The sequence below is a fragment of the Bos grunniens genome, chromosome 3 (assembly GCF_055505025.1).
Source record: "Bos grunniens cultivar Pamir isolate PY7600 chromosome 3, Bosgru_T2T1.0, whole genome shotgun sequence".
Taxonomy (NCBI): domain Eukaryota; kingdom Metazoa; phylum Chordata; class Mammalia; order Artiodactyla; family Bovidae; genus Bos; species Bos grunniens.
This window is the reverse complement of record NC_141167.1, coordinates 4,301,599-4,315,969: the sequence shown is the minus strand read 5'-3', so window position 1 is coordinate 4,315,969 and position 14,371 is coordinate 4,301,599. Positions and strand designations below refer to the sequence as shown.

The 14,371-nt window shown below is 52.1% G+C and overlaps 1 protein-coding gene across 25 annotated transcripts in view; it reads left to right on the top strand.

Moving 5' to 3' along the window:
- Positions 1-556: 556 nt before the first annotated feature.
- The window catches only part of LRRFIP1 (LRR binding FLII interacting protein 1), a 161,681-nt gene continuing 147,866 nt past the window's right edge, over positions 557-14,371 (top strand). For all 25 annotated transcript variants that reach the window (XM_086376197.1, XM_086376133.1, XM_086376161.1 and 22 more), the window contains exon 1: positions 557-726. In XM_086376197.1, the coding sequence (XP_086232323.1) occupies positions 631-726 (96 nt within the window). In that variant the 5' untranslated portion in view covers positions 557-630. The remainder of the gene's footprint in view (positions 727-14,371) is intronic.

The window sequence follows — 14,371 nt, the reverse complement described above, 5'->3', positions numbered from 1 at the left end:
CCCACCGGAACCCCCAGTCCCCTTGCCCCACGCATCCTCATTCCCCTTCCCTGACTCCCAGCGGTCCCAAACCTCCCGAATCTCCACGCTCACGGTCCCCAGGCGTCCCCGGGCCCCTAGCCCCCAGCGCCCGGATCCCTGGCCCCTGGAGTCCCAGCGCACCCGGCTCCCCGGTCCTTCGGCGCATCCCCACAGCCCGGGTCCCCGTGCCCCTCTCCCCGGGAGTCCCCAGATTCCAGCCCCCAGCGCCCAGGTCCCCATCTGGCTCGCCCCGGTCCCCGTGTCCCTTCACCCCCACTCCGCTTCAGGCTCCCCAGCCCCTGTCCCCCGCGTCCCTGCAGTCCCCGCAGCCCGGGTCTCCGTGACCCCCTCCCGGGCGTCCCCAGACCCAGGCCCCCAGCGCCCGGGTGCCCATCTGGCGCGCCCCGGGGTCCCTGCAGCCCCCGCAGCCCCGGTCCCCGCGTCCCCCTCCCCGGGCGTCCCCAGCCCCTGTCCCCGCGTCCCCGCGTCCCCGGCCCGCGCCCGCTGACGCCATGACGCCGGCGGAGGGCGGGGCGGAGCGGGGCCGGGCGGCCAGAGGGGCGCGGGCGGCGGAGCCAGGGTCCCGCGGCGCAGCGGGCGACGCGGCCGATGGACATGGGCACGCAGGGCTCGGGGCGCAAGCGGCTCCCCAACCGGGAGCGGCTGACGGCAGAGGACGACGCGCTGAACCAGATCGCACGCGAGGTGAGCGCGAGGCCCGGCCGGAGCGGGGCGCGGGCGCCGGGCTCCGCCGCAGCTGTCGGGCGTCCGTCCGCCGGCTCGGCGGGAGGGGCGCGGGCCGGGCCGGCACCTCGGTGGGCCGGGCGCGGGTCCTCCGCCGCGGGGACGGGCAGGCGACACCGAGCCCTACCCCCAGGCCCCCGGCCCCATCCGGCCGCCGCCCCCTCGCCGAGCCGGACTGGGGTGCCGCCCCTCTTGCGCACGGTGGCCTCGGGCCGGCCTGGTGGGGGGCGAGCGCCCGACTGGGTTGTTCGCCGCATCGTGGGGGTGACGTAGGCCCGACCCCCGGAGTCTGCGGACAGTCCCCGGAGGCCACATGGCCCTGGCGAAATGACCCGGCTCCTGTGTCTGACCCGCTGTCGTCTCGATTGTCACACAGGGCGCAGCTGGGGCGCGAACTGGGGTCTCCCTGGATTTCGTTTCTGGACCGAGGCTTAAAGTGGGCCCAGGCACGCTGAGGTTCTCATCAAAGTTTCCAGGGCAGAGTTTATTATGACGGTCGATGATGAACTTGAAGTGTGCAAATTAAAGGAGCCCCGCTAGGGTGACTTGTACAAACGCCTTTTCTTCCCACAAGAATTCAACCTTTGGGCTAAACAAACCGCAGGGGAAAGATGCCAGGGAGACCCGGGGCAGCAGGTTCCCTGGGAAGGGGTGAGATTCCTGGGGCCCACAGGGGACAGAGCTTGGCTTGTCATGTCACAGAACACCTTTGTACGCCTTCTGGATTGCCTAGCCAGCGTGCTCACTGTAGACAGGCCCCCCTCCCCATCCACTCTCTTCCAAGTGTTGGAGTGTGATGGAGAGGCTGTCTACATGTCATTATCATCACGTGGAAAAACCTCCAGGCGGTGTAGACTGCGGTGTCTGGTTGCCTCACTCAGCTATTTATGGAGGTCCACTCTAGTACCAGGTCTTAGATGATTGGCTTTTATGGATTCGTGGCTGTCGCTCAGTATTTGTTGAATATTGAATGAATAAATGCATTTATTTTTCTCCATGTGGGAAGAAACTGGGCATTCCAGGAAAATTCCTATTCAGCCCTTAAAACCCATGGTAGATTTGTGTCCTGTGTGGGACCTCCCCCATCAGCCCAGGCAGAGGTCTCCCTGCCTGCACTCGGGCTCCTCTAGCTTTTGCTCCCTACACCTGCCGTGGTGGTCACGTGGCTTCAGCCATTTCTGTTCACCTGTCCGACCCCCGTGGAAGGTAGCCACCAGGCAGGCACCGTCTTACTCATTTCGCATCCCCAGCACTCAACACAGAGCCGGGCGCATAGTAAGTGCTACTAAGTCTCTGTTATATTGCCTAAAAAACCTAAGGGGTACGAGGCACTTACAGTACATGTGGCTAAATATAGGCGCTTGCTAAATGTAGCAGCTTGAACATAATCCCCACCCCTGTGAAGACGGTCATGTAAGTAAGTGTTTAAACATAAAACCAAACAGGTGTTCTCCGGGAGGCCTGAGGTGACATGATCCATGGGCCTTGTCTTTCCAGCAGTGGTTGCGGACAGAGGAAGGAGACTGAGGGTCCCGAAGTCCACCCTGTGTCTGCTGGATTTTATTAAAACAGACTGAAAGGAAAGGCCAAGGGATGCTCCTGGGGGGAGAGCCTTGAGATGCACAGTAACCGGGCACCCACGGGCCTGCCTCCCAGCCTAGGGACGCAGTTGGCAGCGACAAATTCAGACACCGGCGTCAGACCCAGGACTGGAGCTACACACAGTCCCTCTGTGCTCTCCTAGTCAGCCCCTTCCCGGTCTCTGTTTTTTCATCTTTAAAATGGGGAAAAGACCTCCCCTGAGGCTGTCAGGGGTAATGGAAGTGAGCAGCAGATGTAAGTGAGTCACTGGCTAGATGTAAGGGCTACAGGCTTGGGACGTCCCAATAACCCTGGCCATGTAGCTGTTCCGAGTGCTGAGTGGCAGCTATCTGTCATGTTGGAAGGAGCCGGTGCAAATACATTTTACTGCCAACTTAACTCTGTCTCCCAACTGTGAAAATTAGAATCACTATTCAAAGGGCAAATATCTATTCACCATGGAGTTCTAGAGAGTTCTTATAAAAATCAACAAAATTATCTTAAAGTTTCATATGAATACTTTCTCATTTGCTCATTGACTCAGCAGATACATGCTGCTCTTTCTGAAGCCCTGTCCTAGGGAAACTGGGATTCAGGGATGGACTTAAAGAGCATCCACCCTTGAGGAGTTGGGGTCTGACTTAGAGCATGACAATAATAGAAGACAGGAAGAGATCTGAGATTAAAAGGATATTGGGCCCTGAAGGTTTGGAAATGAGAGAGTAACAATTTATTGACGGGACTAAGAATAGCAATCAGAGGTGGCTCCCTGGAGGAAGTGGCATTTTGAGTTATTCTTGAAGAAACCCTGACCTGGACTGGCCTCCACCAGGGGAAATGTTCTGGCTGGAGGGCAGATTCTCTGGGCAGTGTCCCCAGGGCGGTGGACCCTGGTCTCCACAGCGTCTCTGCAGCCGGCTCTGCTGGGCGTCTCTGCAGGTGGCCTCATCCTCAGGCTGCCTTGCTTTAGCAGACTCTGCCCCCCACCCCCCGAACCCACATGCTCCGTCTCTTCTGGTGGCTCTGTCCTGGGAGCTGGAAGCATCTTCCCTGACAAATCTCGCAAGTCTCCCTGCTACTCCTGAGCCAAGCTCTCTGACCACGGCACGGGGGCAGGGCAGGAAAGGTTACCCAGTGATCAATCAGGCCTCTCCTGAAAGTGGGAAATGGGGGGACGTGGCCTCCCCCGAAGCTCTTGGGGACATGAGGGGGGCCTGACGGAAAAAATCAAGAGGCCTCAGGAAAGTGGCAGGGGGTGGGGCAGGCTTGGGTCAGGCAGGCCCCCAGGAATGTGCACTCAGAGGATAAGTGGAGAATTCCAGGCTGCAATGATGGAGTCGGGCAGGGACAGGGAGCAATGAGGACGGGGCGGGGTAGGGGGGGACGCGGGGAACAGGGGCAGGACCACAGTGGAGAGCTGGCTGCAATGATGGAGTTGGGCAGGGACAGGGAGCAATGAGGACGGGGTGGGGGGTGGGACGCGGGGAACAGGGGCAGGACCACAGTGGAGAGCTGGCTGCAATGATGGAGTCGGGCAGGGACAGGGAGCAATGGGGACGGGGCGGGGGGGGACGCGGGGAACAGGGCAGGACCACAGTGGAGAGCTGGCTGCATCCCCCTCGACAGCTTCGGGCTCTCTTTGTGGAGGAACAGGAAGCAGGGACCCAGTAGAAGCTCTGCTTTTATATTTCCGCAGTTCCCTTATGGTCTCACTCCGGGCAAGTTGATAGTAAATGGAGCTGTAACTTGAAAACGCTGCAGATGCATTTGCAGGAGTGGCTTGTTTCTCGCTGTCTGAGGTGGGATTCAGGCAACATGTTGTCAGGAAGAAGGTCCAGTAAGCTACCTTGAGGCACTGGAGCAGCATGTCTCTCACCCCCGGGAGGGGTGTCTGAAAGCAGATGTAGTTTTCTCTCCCACCGCCTTGAGCGTTCTGCTCAGGATTCTGGTAGCATCCACACCTCTCATCCCATGCTCTGCTGGGAGTGCGAGCATGTTGTCTCAGAACACTGGCCGTTTGTGTTTCCAGTACAAGGAAGTTGGCTCTACAGGCTGCAGGAGACCGGCCCTTCGGTGAGCTCACCATCCAGTGAACGCTGGTGGGGTTTCCTTCCTCTTTCACAGCACAGCGATCCCCCACGACTGTGGCCTCCTTTCCAAGGTGGTCTTGCTGGGACGCTGCCCTCAGGGTACCCTCGCCAGGGTACTTCCCAGGTTCCCCCCTATTGGCGGAAGTTGACCCCTGACCTGTGAGAGCAGCTGTTCTGGGTTCATGACCCCTCCCCTTCACTAGAGAAGCGCCCATGGCCCCATAAGGGTCAACCTTTCTGGGGAGGGGAGTTAAGACCTCGTACCCCAGGGCCAGCGACTGACCCAGGGGAGTGAGGATGCAGGAAGCCCCACCCCACCCGCTTGCCTCCTGAAGGAACCGACAACGGGGTGCAGGTCACCCTCCAGGGCCCCCGAGGGAGGGCCCGAGGGCAGGCTCCACTGAGGCCACCTCCCTTCCCCCCAGCCCCTCACCGCCCCCCACTGACAGTGCTCCCTGGACAGAACACTCACCTTCAAACCCCAGCCCCGGGCTCCACTTCTGGGCACCCAGCTTAGGACAGCCTCCGTGCCTCACTCTGGGTGGTCCCACGAATACAAAATGTTCTGTCCTAAAGCCCCCGGTCACTTGCTGTCCTCCCACCCCCCATCCTTCCCAAATAGCCCCAGAGAGATCACCCTGTCCTGAAGGACCCTGACTGCTTTTCCGGTCCAGCCTTGAGACCATTCGAGGGCCCAGTCTGGGCGTGGGCCTCTGCAGAGCGGCCCCAGAGTCCGGTTCCGTTGGACCCCCGCTTCCCCTTCTTCCGGCTCTCGGCAGGCAGGTCTGACTCCTCTGGAGTCAGAGGTGAGCCCTGATGGCACGATGCAGGCTGCTGGTGTCCGGGCGTGGCCCGTGCCCTCGGGGGAGGTCACACGGGGGCGGCGTCTACAACCTGGGCTTCCTGCAGCTGGTTTCCCTCATTTGAACCGTCACCTTCACTCGCTTCTCCTCAGCGAGTTTGCCTGTTTGAAGCTGGCCAGTGGATGCAGGCCGTTTGGACTGGAGGGTGAAATCTATCCAGTGTGGCCGCGGTTTGGGACTGGGGTGGTGTCAGAGCCCCTCCTTCCAGGGTGGGAAGAGGTGAGGGGCCTTCAGACACCCCCACCCCCGGCCCCAGTTCTAACGCAACCACCGTGGGGTGACCCCGGGCCCCTCCCTGGCTTGTCGTCCTGAGACACTTGCACACATCTTGGTGCATCAGTAACAAGCATTAGGAATATGACAAGACGAGCCTTCCGAGTGGATGTGTGTCATGATCTGAGCTGTCAGGGGAATGGCCCGCGCCCTGTCTGTGACCTGGGGCTGATTCCCGACAAGACGGTTCTGGGTGGGGGGTGGGCAGTCCTGCTGGACTCCCATGATCTGTGGGCCCCGCCCCACGGCTATTTCTGTCAGAGGGCCAGCTGTCTCCCTGTCCCTTTTCTGGGCGACTCTGTGATGACTCACGGCTTTAGTAGTCAGGGCTGTGAATGCATGTGGAGGACCTAAAGCATCTGCTCCATAGAGTGACTGTCAGGGACCTGGGTTCTCACTGAGCCTGTCACCTGCGAGCCTTGTCAGGGTTCAGGAGGGACAAGGGGGACAGGTGGCGACCGAGGGTGCTTTTAAGGTCTGAGGTGCGTCAGGGACTCCCAGGAGCTTCTCCCCTGTAAGTGTATGCCATCCCATCGGAAGAGTTTAGAGCATCCCTGTTAGATGTGGAAAAACTGCTCCGAGATGCTCGGTGACTTGTCCGAGGTCATCTAGTAACTCAGAGGTGCCAGGTCATCGTCCAGCCTGTTTCCTGGATCAGAGTCTTGGCTCCACACAAGGCCCTATTCCAGACGGTGCCCTGAAGTTAAGCTGACTTGCTTCCCATCTCAGGCACTGTTGTCCTCAACTGCCCTCTGAACCATCAGGCTTAACATTGCATGTTCAGTTCAGTTCAGTCGCTCAGTCGTGTCCGACTCTTTGCGACCCCATGAATCGCAGCACACCAGGCCCCCCAGTCCATCACCAACTCCCAGAGTTCACTCAGACTCACGTCCATCGAGTCAGTGATGCCATCCAGCCATCTCATCCTCTGTCGTCCCCTTCTCCTCCTGCCCCCAATCCCTCCCAGCATCAGAGTCTTTTCCAATGAGTCAACTCTTTGCATGAGGTGGCCAAAGTACTGGAGTTTCAGCTTTAGCATCATTCCTTCCAAAGAAATCCCAGGGCTAATCTCCTTTAGAATGGACTGGTTGGATCTCCTTGCAGTCCAAGGGACTCTCAAGAGTCTTCTCCAACACCACAGTTCAAAAGCATCAATTCTTCTGTACTCAGCTTTCTTCACAGTCCAACTCTCACATTCATTCATGACCACTGGAAAAACCATAGCCTTGACTAGACGGACCTTTGTTGGCAAAGTAATGTCTCTGCTTTTGAATATGCTATCTAGGTTGGTCATAACTTTCCTTCCAAGGAGTAAACATCTTGTAATTTCATGGCTGCAGTCACCATCTGCAGTGATTTTGGAGCCCGAAAAATAAAGTCTGACACTGTTTCCCCATCTATTTCCCATGAAGTGACAGGACTGGATGCCATGATCTTCGTTTTCTGAATGTTGAGCTTTAAGCCAACTTTTTCACTCTCCACTTTCATTTTCATCAAGAGGCTTTTGAGTTCCTCTTCACCTTCTGCCATAAGGGTGGTGTCATCTGCATATCTGAGGTTATTGAGATTTCTTCCAGCAATCTTGATTCCAGCTTGTGCTTCTTCCAGCCCAGCGTTTCTCATGATGTACTCTGCATAGAAGTTAAATAAGCAGGGACAATATACAGCCTTGATGTACTCCTTTTCCTATTTGGAACCAGTCTGTTGTTCCATGTCCAGTTCTAACTGTTGCTTCCTGACCTGCATACAAATTTCTCAAGAGGCAGGTCAGGTGGTCTGGTATTCCCATCTCTTTCAGAATTTTCCACAGTTTATTGTGATCCACACAGTCAAAGGCTTTGGCATAGTCAATAAAGCAGAAATAGATGTTTTTCTGGAACTCTCTTGCTTTTTCGATGATCCAGCAGATGTTGGCAATTTGGTCTCTGGTTCCTCTGCCTTTTCTAAAACCAGCTTGAACATCTGAAAGTTCACAGTTCATGTATTGCTGAAGCCTGGCTTGGAGAATTTTGAGCATTACTTTACTAGCGTGTGAGATGAGATGAGTGCAATTGTGCAGTACTTACTGTTTCTCCTCCTCCTCTTTTTTTTTTCACACTTTCATCTTTAAAAATTAATTTTATGTCATTAAAGTAATGTTTGTTTTCACCCTGGTCCCATATTCTCAGGCCATTCTCCACACAACAGCTGGGTGGTCCTTCTAAAACATGTCAGATTGTGTCGTAATGGCTTTCCATATCCCTCAGTAAAAGCCAAGCTCTTAATGGGCTTTGTTGTTGTTGTTCATTCAACAACCCCATGGACAGTAGCACCCAGGCTCTTCTGTCCTCCACTGTCTCCCAGAGTTTGCTCAAATTCATGTCCATTGAGTCAGTGATGCCATCCAACCATCTCATCCTCTGTCATCCCCATCTCCTGCCACCTTCAATCTTTCCCAGCATCAGGGTCTTTTCCAGTGACTCAGCTCTTCACATCAGGTGGCCAAAGTATTGGAGCTTCAGCTTCAGCAACAGTCCTTCCAATGAGTACTCAAATCTGATTTCCTTTAGGATGGACTGGTTAACTGCCTTAAAAGACCCTAAATGACCTGGTAATGGGCTCCCCATTTGTAAATAATATGCATGTGCACTATTCATTGATTTTTCAACTGTAGGCACCATGTGCTGGCCTCCTGATTGGAGGGGAGGACTTGGGTCTGTGGGTCTAGCTCAGGTTCACTCCCCGCTTTCTCCCCGCTCTTCTTCACGTCATAGTGACCTTGTGCTTATAGATTCATAAGCGACCGCTAGCAGAACAATAGACTGGTTAAGAGTGTGGGGGCCCAAGTCAGTTTTCCTTTTTCCTGGGTTCAGTCCCCGATCCTTGCACTTACTCCATGACCTCAGGCAAGTTCCTTAACCACTTTGTGTCTCTATTCCCTCATCTGTAAGATGGGAACATTTTAAGAGTATGCTTCTTCCCGGGTTTTATGGGGGTAAATGAAGTATTTCCTGACAAGACTTCAGAGGATGACCAGAACATGCTCAGTGAACATTAGTGGTGATGATGATGTAGTGTGATAGCGCTAACTGCAGAGCCAACAAGTATACGATAATGTTTTTCTTTATACAATTTTCTGCTTTTTTTTGAGTTCATTATTTCCTTTTTTCCCCAATCGCTCATCTCTTTGCGTATCTCTCATGCCTAATTTCTCACGAGCTTTTGAACAGAAACCTTTGCAATATTATTTTCTATGTGATTAAATGAATCTATCAGTTCCGCTTTATGCCCTCCTGGAAATCTCCCCCCGAGACCTCTGTCCAGTCTGTGCTCAGTGCTCTCGGGGTTTGTGTCAGCTGCCCTCCCCTTTGCCACTTCTTTGTTGCTGTCGATGCATCCGTGTGTGCTGGATTCTGCACTGTCTTCTTTCTTGAGCTACTAACTCATTTTGTTGGAACACACCCTTCAGTAGCTTTCTGAGAGAGAATGCCTTTTCTAAGCGCTTGCATGTCTGAAAATGTCTTTATTGTACCCTCACACTTGATAGTTCGGCTGAGTATAGAGTTCTAGGTTAGAATAATTTTTTTTCCGAAGAATGACAGAGATTTCTATGTATACTTTGAAATTATTTCCAGTGTGTATTGTTAACTGGGAAAAAAAGCAATGTGCAGAAAATGAAGATAGCATGCCATTGCTCAGGTGAGGAGGTCTGTGACTTGCCTGCATTTGCATAGGGAAACTGGCAGAAAGTCCAGTAAAAGCAATGTGGACATGTAAGTGGAAATGTAGATTTGTTACATGTAATTTTTATACTCCTTTGATATTTGAACCCTGTGACTGTATGATTTTTATGTGATTTTATCTCTTTATTTTTGGCTCTGCTGGGTCTTCCCTGCTGCACGGCCTCTTCTGTAGTCGTGGAAGCGGGGACTGCTCTCTAGCTGCAGTGTGCAGACTTCTGATTGTAGCGGCTTCTCGGTGCGGAGCTAGGGCTCTAGACACGCGGCTTCAGTAGCTGTGGTGCCCGGGCTTCGTTGCTCCACAGTGTGTGGAATCTTCCTGATCAGGGATCGAACGAACGCGTGTCTCCTGTATTAGCAGGTGATCTCTTTACCACTGAGCTACCAGGGAAGCTCTGTATTACCTATTTAATAAAATAAAATAATAAATACCAAAAACGTATAATTAACTGTTTTCTACCACAATTTTGAAGACATTTTTTCCCATTTTATTCTAGCTTTCAGGATTGCTTTGATCATTTTGATGCCTTATATATTCTCAGTATCTTGTGTAACATCTATTTTTACACTCTACAAGCTTTCAGGATCCTCTCTTGATTTTCAGTATTCTGGATTTTATTTTTACATTCATTCAATCTGGAAATGTATATCCTAAAATTCTGGGATATTTTCTGAAAAATTTCCCCTTCCCACTGTTTGCTCTGTTCTTTTAAAGCAACTGCTGTTGATAGAAGTAGCTTCCTTTTTCATCTCATTTTCTAGCTTTTTGTATTTTGGTGATACTTTATAGCTAATTACTCAGCTTTATCTTCTCCTTCTTCTACTAAACTTATTTGTCCTATATTTTATTTCTAAGAGTATCTGTTCGTTTGTTTTGGTTCCGTGGTCCATTTTTGCAGCATCCTTTTTGAGTCACTAATGCAGCACCTTTTTCTGTCATTCTGAGGAGTGTTTATTTTGGTTTTCTGATTGTTCCCGAAAATCGCTTCTGTTCCCTGTGTGATGGTCTATTCCTTTCCGTCCTTTGTGTGATTTGGCCTCTGTCTTTAACCTTGGAGCCCTTCCCAGAGGTGTGGTGATCCTTGGATCCATTCATGTATGAGGACAAGGCACTAAAAAACTGGGAGACAATTTGAGGGAAGGCTAGGAGGGCTTCCCAGATGGTACTGGTGGTAAAGAATCCACCTGCCAATGCATAAGACATGGGAGAAGGAAGTGGCAACCCACTCCAGGATTGTTGCCTGGAGAATCCAGAGGAGGAGAGACACAGAGGCTGGTGGGTAACAGTCTATGAGATCACAAAGAGTCAGACACAGTTGAGTACATAGGAGGGTAAATACCACAAGATTCGGCCAGGACACCTCCTGGGGTGCAGTGGGGTGGCGGAGGTGTTGGCCCCAGACTTTAAGTAGCTCCTCAGGGCACTGGCACACAGTCAGGATTTGAACCCGAGTCCCCCTGTCTTCTGGGGAAGGCAATGGCACCCCACTCCAGTACTCTTGCCTGGAAAATCCCATGGACGGAAGAGCCTGGTAGGCTGCAGTCCATGGGGTCTTGAAGAGTCGGACACGACTGAACGACTTCACTTTCCCTTTGCACTTTCATGCATTGGAGAAGGAAATGGCAACCCACTCCAATGTTCTTGCCTGGAGAATCCCAGGGATGGGGGAGCCTGGTGGGCTGCCGTCTCTGGGGTCGCACAGAGTCGGACACGACTGAAGCGACTTAGCAGTAGCAGCAGCAGCCCCCTTCTTCAAGGCCAGCAACTTGACCACAGGGTCAGTGTTCAGAGGAAATGCTGCTTAATGCGAACAAACCAAGCCTCTCTAATTTGGTACCTAGAGATAGAGTTTTGTTTTGATGAAGGGGGTAGAAGAGATTGAGAAGAAAGTTGGAAAATAGTCTGAGACTTATACCAAGGAAGAGGTTGTGTCCATACAACCCAAACTGGAGAACTGGTCACGACAGTGTGCTTTTACTCAGGGTGGAAAAATGTCAAATTAGGTGAGCAAACAGAGAGCTTTGTTTTAAAAAATAAGATTTTCATAGCTTCAGGCATCAAGAAGAATTCATTTGTTGGTTCGGAAAATTCTCTTAAGATCTGAGAGATACTTTCCATAAAACAAATAGAAAATACCTGGAGAGGTTAGGTAGGCAGAATGTGATATGGTCTTGGCAGCGGGTGAGCCCCTGGATCAGCAAGAGCCAGAGCCAGAGCCGTCCAGTGCCTCCCCTGGCGGATTAAGTTGTGATGTTCCCACCCACTCCTTGGCTCAGGGGAGCGAACGAAAAACCCCGCAGTGGTCACAGTAGTGTTTCAGCAAGCAGAAACCAGGAGATCTAAAGTTGTTCGTTAGGCTTTGAATCTCCCTCACATAAGTTTATCCATTTTTCCACCCTTACCCTTGATTGCTTTTTATTTCTTATCTTCTTTTGTGATGTCTCTTGTTGTTGTGCTTTTTAATATGCTTTCTAGGTTGGTCATAGCTTTTCTTCCAAGGAGCAAGCATCTTTTGATTTCACGGCTGCATGCTGTGATTTTGGAGCCCAAGAAAATAAAGTCTCTCACTGTTTCCACTGTTTCCCCATCTATTTGCCATGAAGTGATGGGACTAGACGCCATGATCTTAGTTTTTTGTTTTTTTTTTAATGTTGAATTTTAAGCCAACTTTTTCACTCTCCTCTTTCACTTTCATCAAGACGCTCTTTAGTTCTTTGCTTTCTGCCATAAGGGTGATGTCATCTGCATATCTGAGGTTATTGGTATTTCTTCCAGTAATCTTGATTCCAGCTTGTGCTTTATCCAGCACTGTGGTGTTGGAGAAGACTCTTGAGAGTCCCTTGGACTGCAAGGAGACCAAACCAGTCAATCCTAAAGGATATCAGTCCTGAATATTTTTTGGAAGGACTGATGCTGAAGCTGAAACTCCAATACTTTGACCACCCTATACGAAGAGCCAACTCTTTGGAAAAGACCCTGATGCTGGGAAAGATTGAAGGCAGAAGGAGAAGGGGATGACAGAGGATGAGATGGTTGGATGGCATCACCAACTCTATGGACACGAGTTTGAGCAAGCTCTGGGAGTTGGTGATGGACAGGGAGGCCTGGCGTGCTGCAGTCCATGGGATCGCAAAGATTCAGACACGACTGAGCCGCTGAACTGAACTTGTTGTGCAGTTGCTAAGTCATGTCCGACTCTTTGCAACCCTGTGGACTGCAGCATGCCAGGCTCCCCTGTCCTTCACTATCTCCCGGAGTTTACTCAAATTCATATCCATTGAGTCAGTTATTCTCTCTAACCATTTCAGGCACATGAGAAGATATGGAGTTTTCCAAGTTGACACTGGGAGAGATGGAATTTCCATGTTGATTGAACAACTAATACGACCCCACCCTGGATGCCCTAAAATATAGCTTGAAGTTACCCTTGAAGCCCTCTGAGCAGAGCTGGCCAGTAGGACTTTCTGTGATGATGGAGATGCTCTGTGTCTGCTGCATTGCTGTCGAGCACTTGAAATGCAGCTAGTACAGCTAAGGAACTGCATTTTAATTCATGCTTCGTTTTACTTCCTTTAAATATAAATAGACACCCCTGGTTGGTGGCTACTGTATTGGACAGCACAGCTCTTGAGCAATGATTTATTCTTTGTTGAAATCTGCTGTCCTGGAGGTGTGCTGTCTATTGCAGAAGTTGTTGATTCTCATCAGGAGAGGGGTGACAGGTGGACAGGCCTGGCGTCCCGCAGGCCGGAAGTGAGTCCAGCCCAGGGAGAACGCATCGGGCAGTGGGAGAAGCACAGTCAGCCTTTTGAAGTTGTGTGTCCGTAGGCAAGTTAGTGAGTCCGAGTCTCCTTCCCTTTACTGTGACAGAGGAATAACGTTTTCCATGTGGTTGTGGTGATGAGTGGAGCTTCCCTGGTGTCCCCGTGGTGAAGGATCCACCTGCCAACGCAGGAAGCAGGAGACTCAGGTTCGATGCCTGGATCAAGAAGATCCGCTGGAGGAGGAAATGGCAACCCACTGCAGTATTCTTGCCTGGAGAATCCCACGGACAGACGAGCCTGGCGGGCTACAGTCCATGGGGTCGAAAAGAGGTGGACACGACTGAGCGACTGAGCATGCATGTGGTAATGAGTCGTGCCAGGAAATGGAGAGCATCTGCTGGGGACAGGAAATACACGATGGTTCTGGTGGGGGTGCCTGGGTACCTAGTGGGCGCTAACTGGATAGTGGCTATTTTCTCCCTCCTGCCGGCTGTGTTCCTCTCTACCAAGGGACAGCAGTACTGCCAGACTGGCCAGGATGTGCCCCGGGCATCACCGATGCAGAGACAGGGGTGATTGGCAGGTGGATGCTTTACCACTGAGCCATCCTCCCTCAAAAGATGAGGGCTGGAACGAGAGACCAGGATCAAGATAAGGAAAGAGAGTGGCCTATAGGAAAAGTGTGAGAAAAATACAGGAGAGATGATCTCCTGTGTGCTGGGGGGGAAACAGACAGCCCTGGCTCTGGGTCAGTGAGCTCAGAGGAAAAGCCCTCACCGCTACCCCTTTAAATACGCTAACCCCATAAACTTTGTTTAGTTTCAGAACCCCATGTGCTTTCTTATAGTTTAGAGCCTGTGTTCAATTCTTTGGCCTTGAGATGGAAGGGACCCTCCGCTTTCGATTGTTTTTTGCTTCTTGGCCTTGAACTGAAGAACCAGTAATAAGATGCAGTCATATTTTTCTAGCCCCTTTACTGTCAGGCAGCCAAGCTCTGGTGTCGGGCCTCTGGTTAACGTCCCGAAGATGACGGCCCACTTCACCCAGGCCATGTCCCGCACCATTTATCTTTGGGTTTATCTGACCTCTCAGAAGCTACTAAGCTACCTGCCTATTTTTAACCTGTGCCTGGAGCCAGCTCCAGAATGAAGTGGCCACATGAGCCACGATGAGGTGGTGACCACACAGCCTTCCAAATCTTCACTCCACTTTCTCGGGCTTTTCCTCTTTTGTGTCGGGGTTTGCCAGCCTCGGGATTACTGACATTGGGCCGGATGCGGGGGTCGGGGGAGGGTTTCTGGACATAGCGGAACGT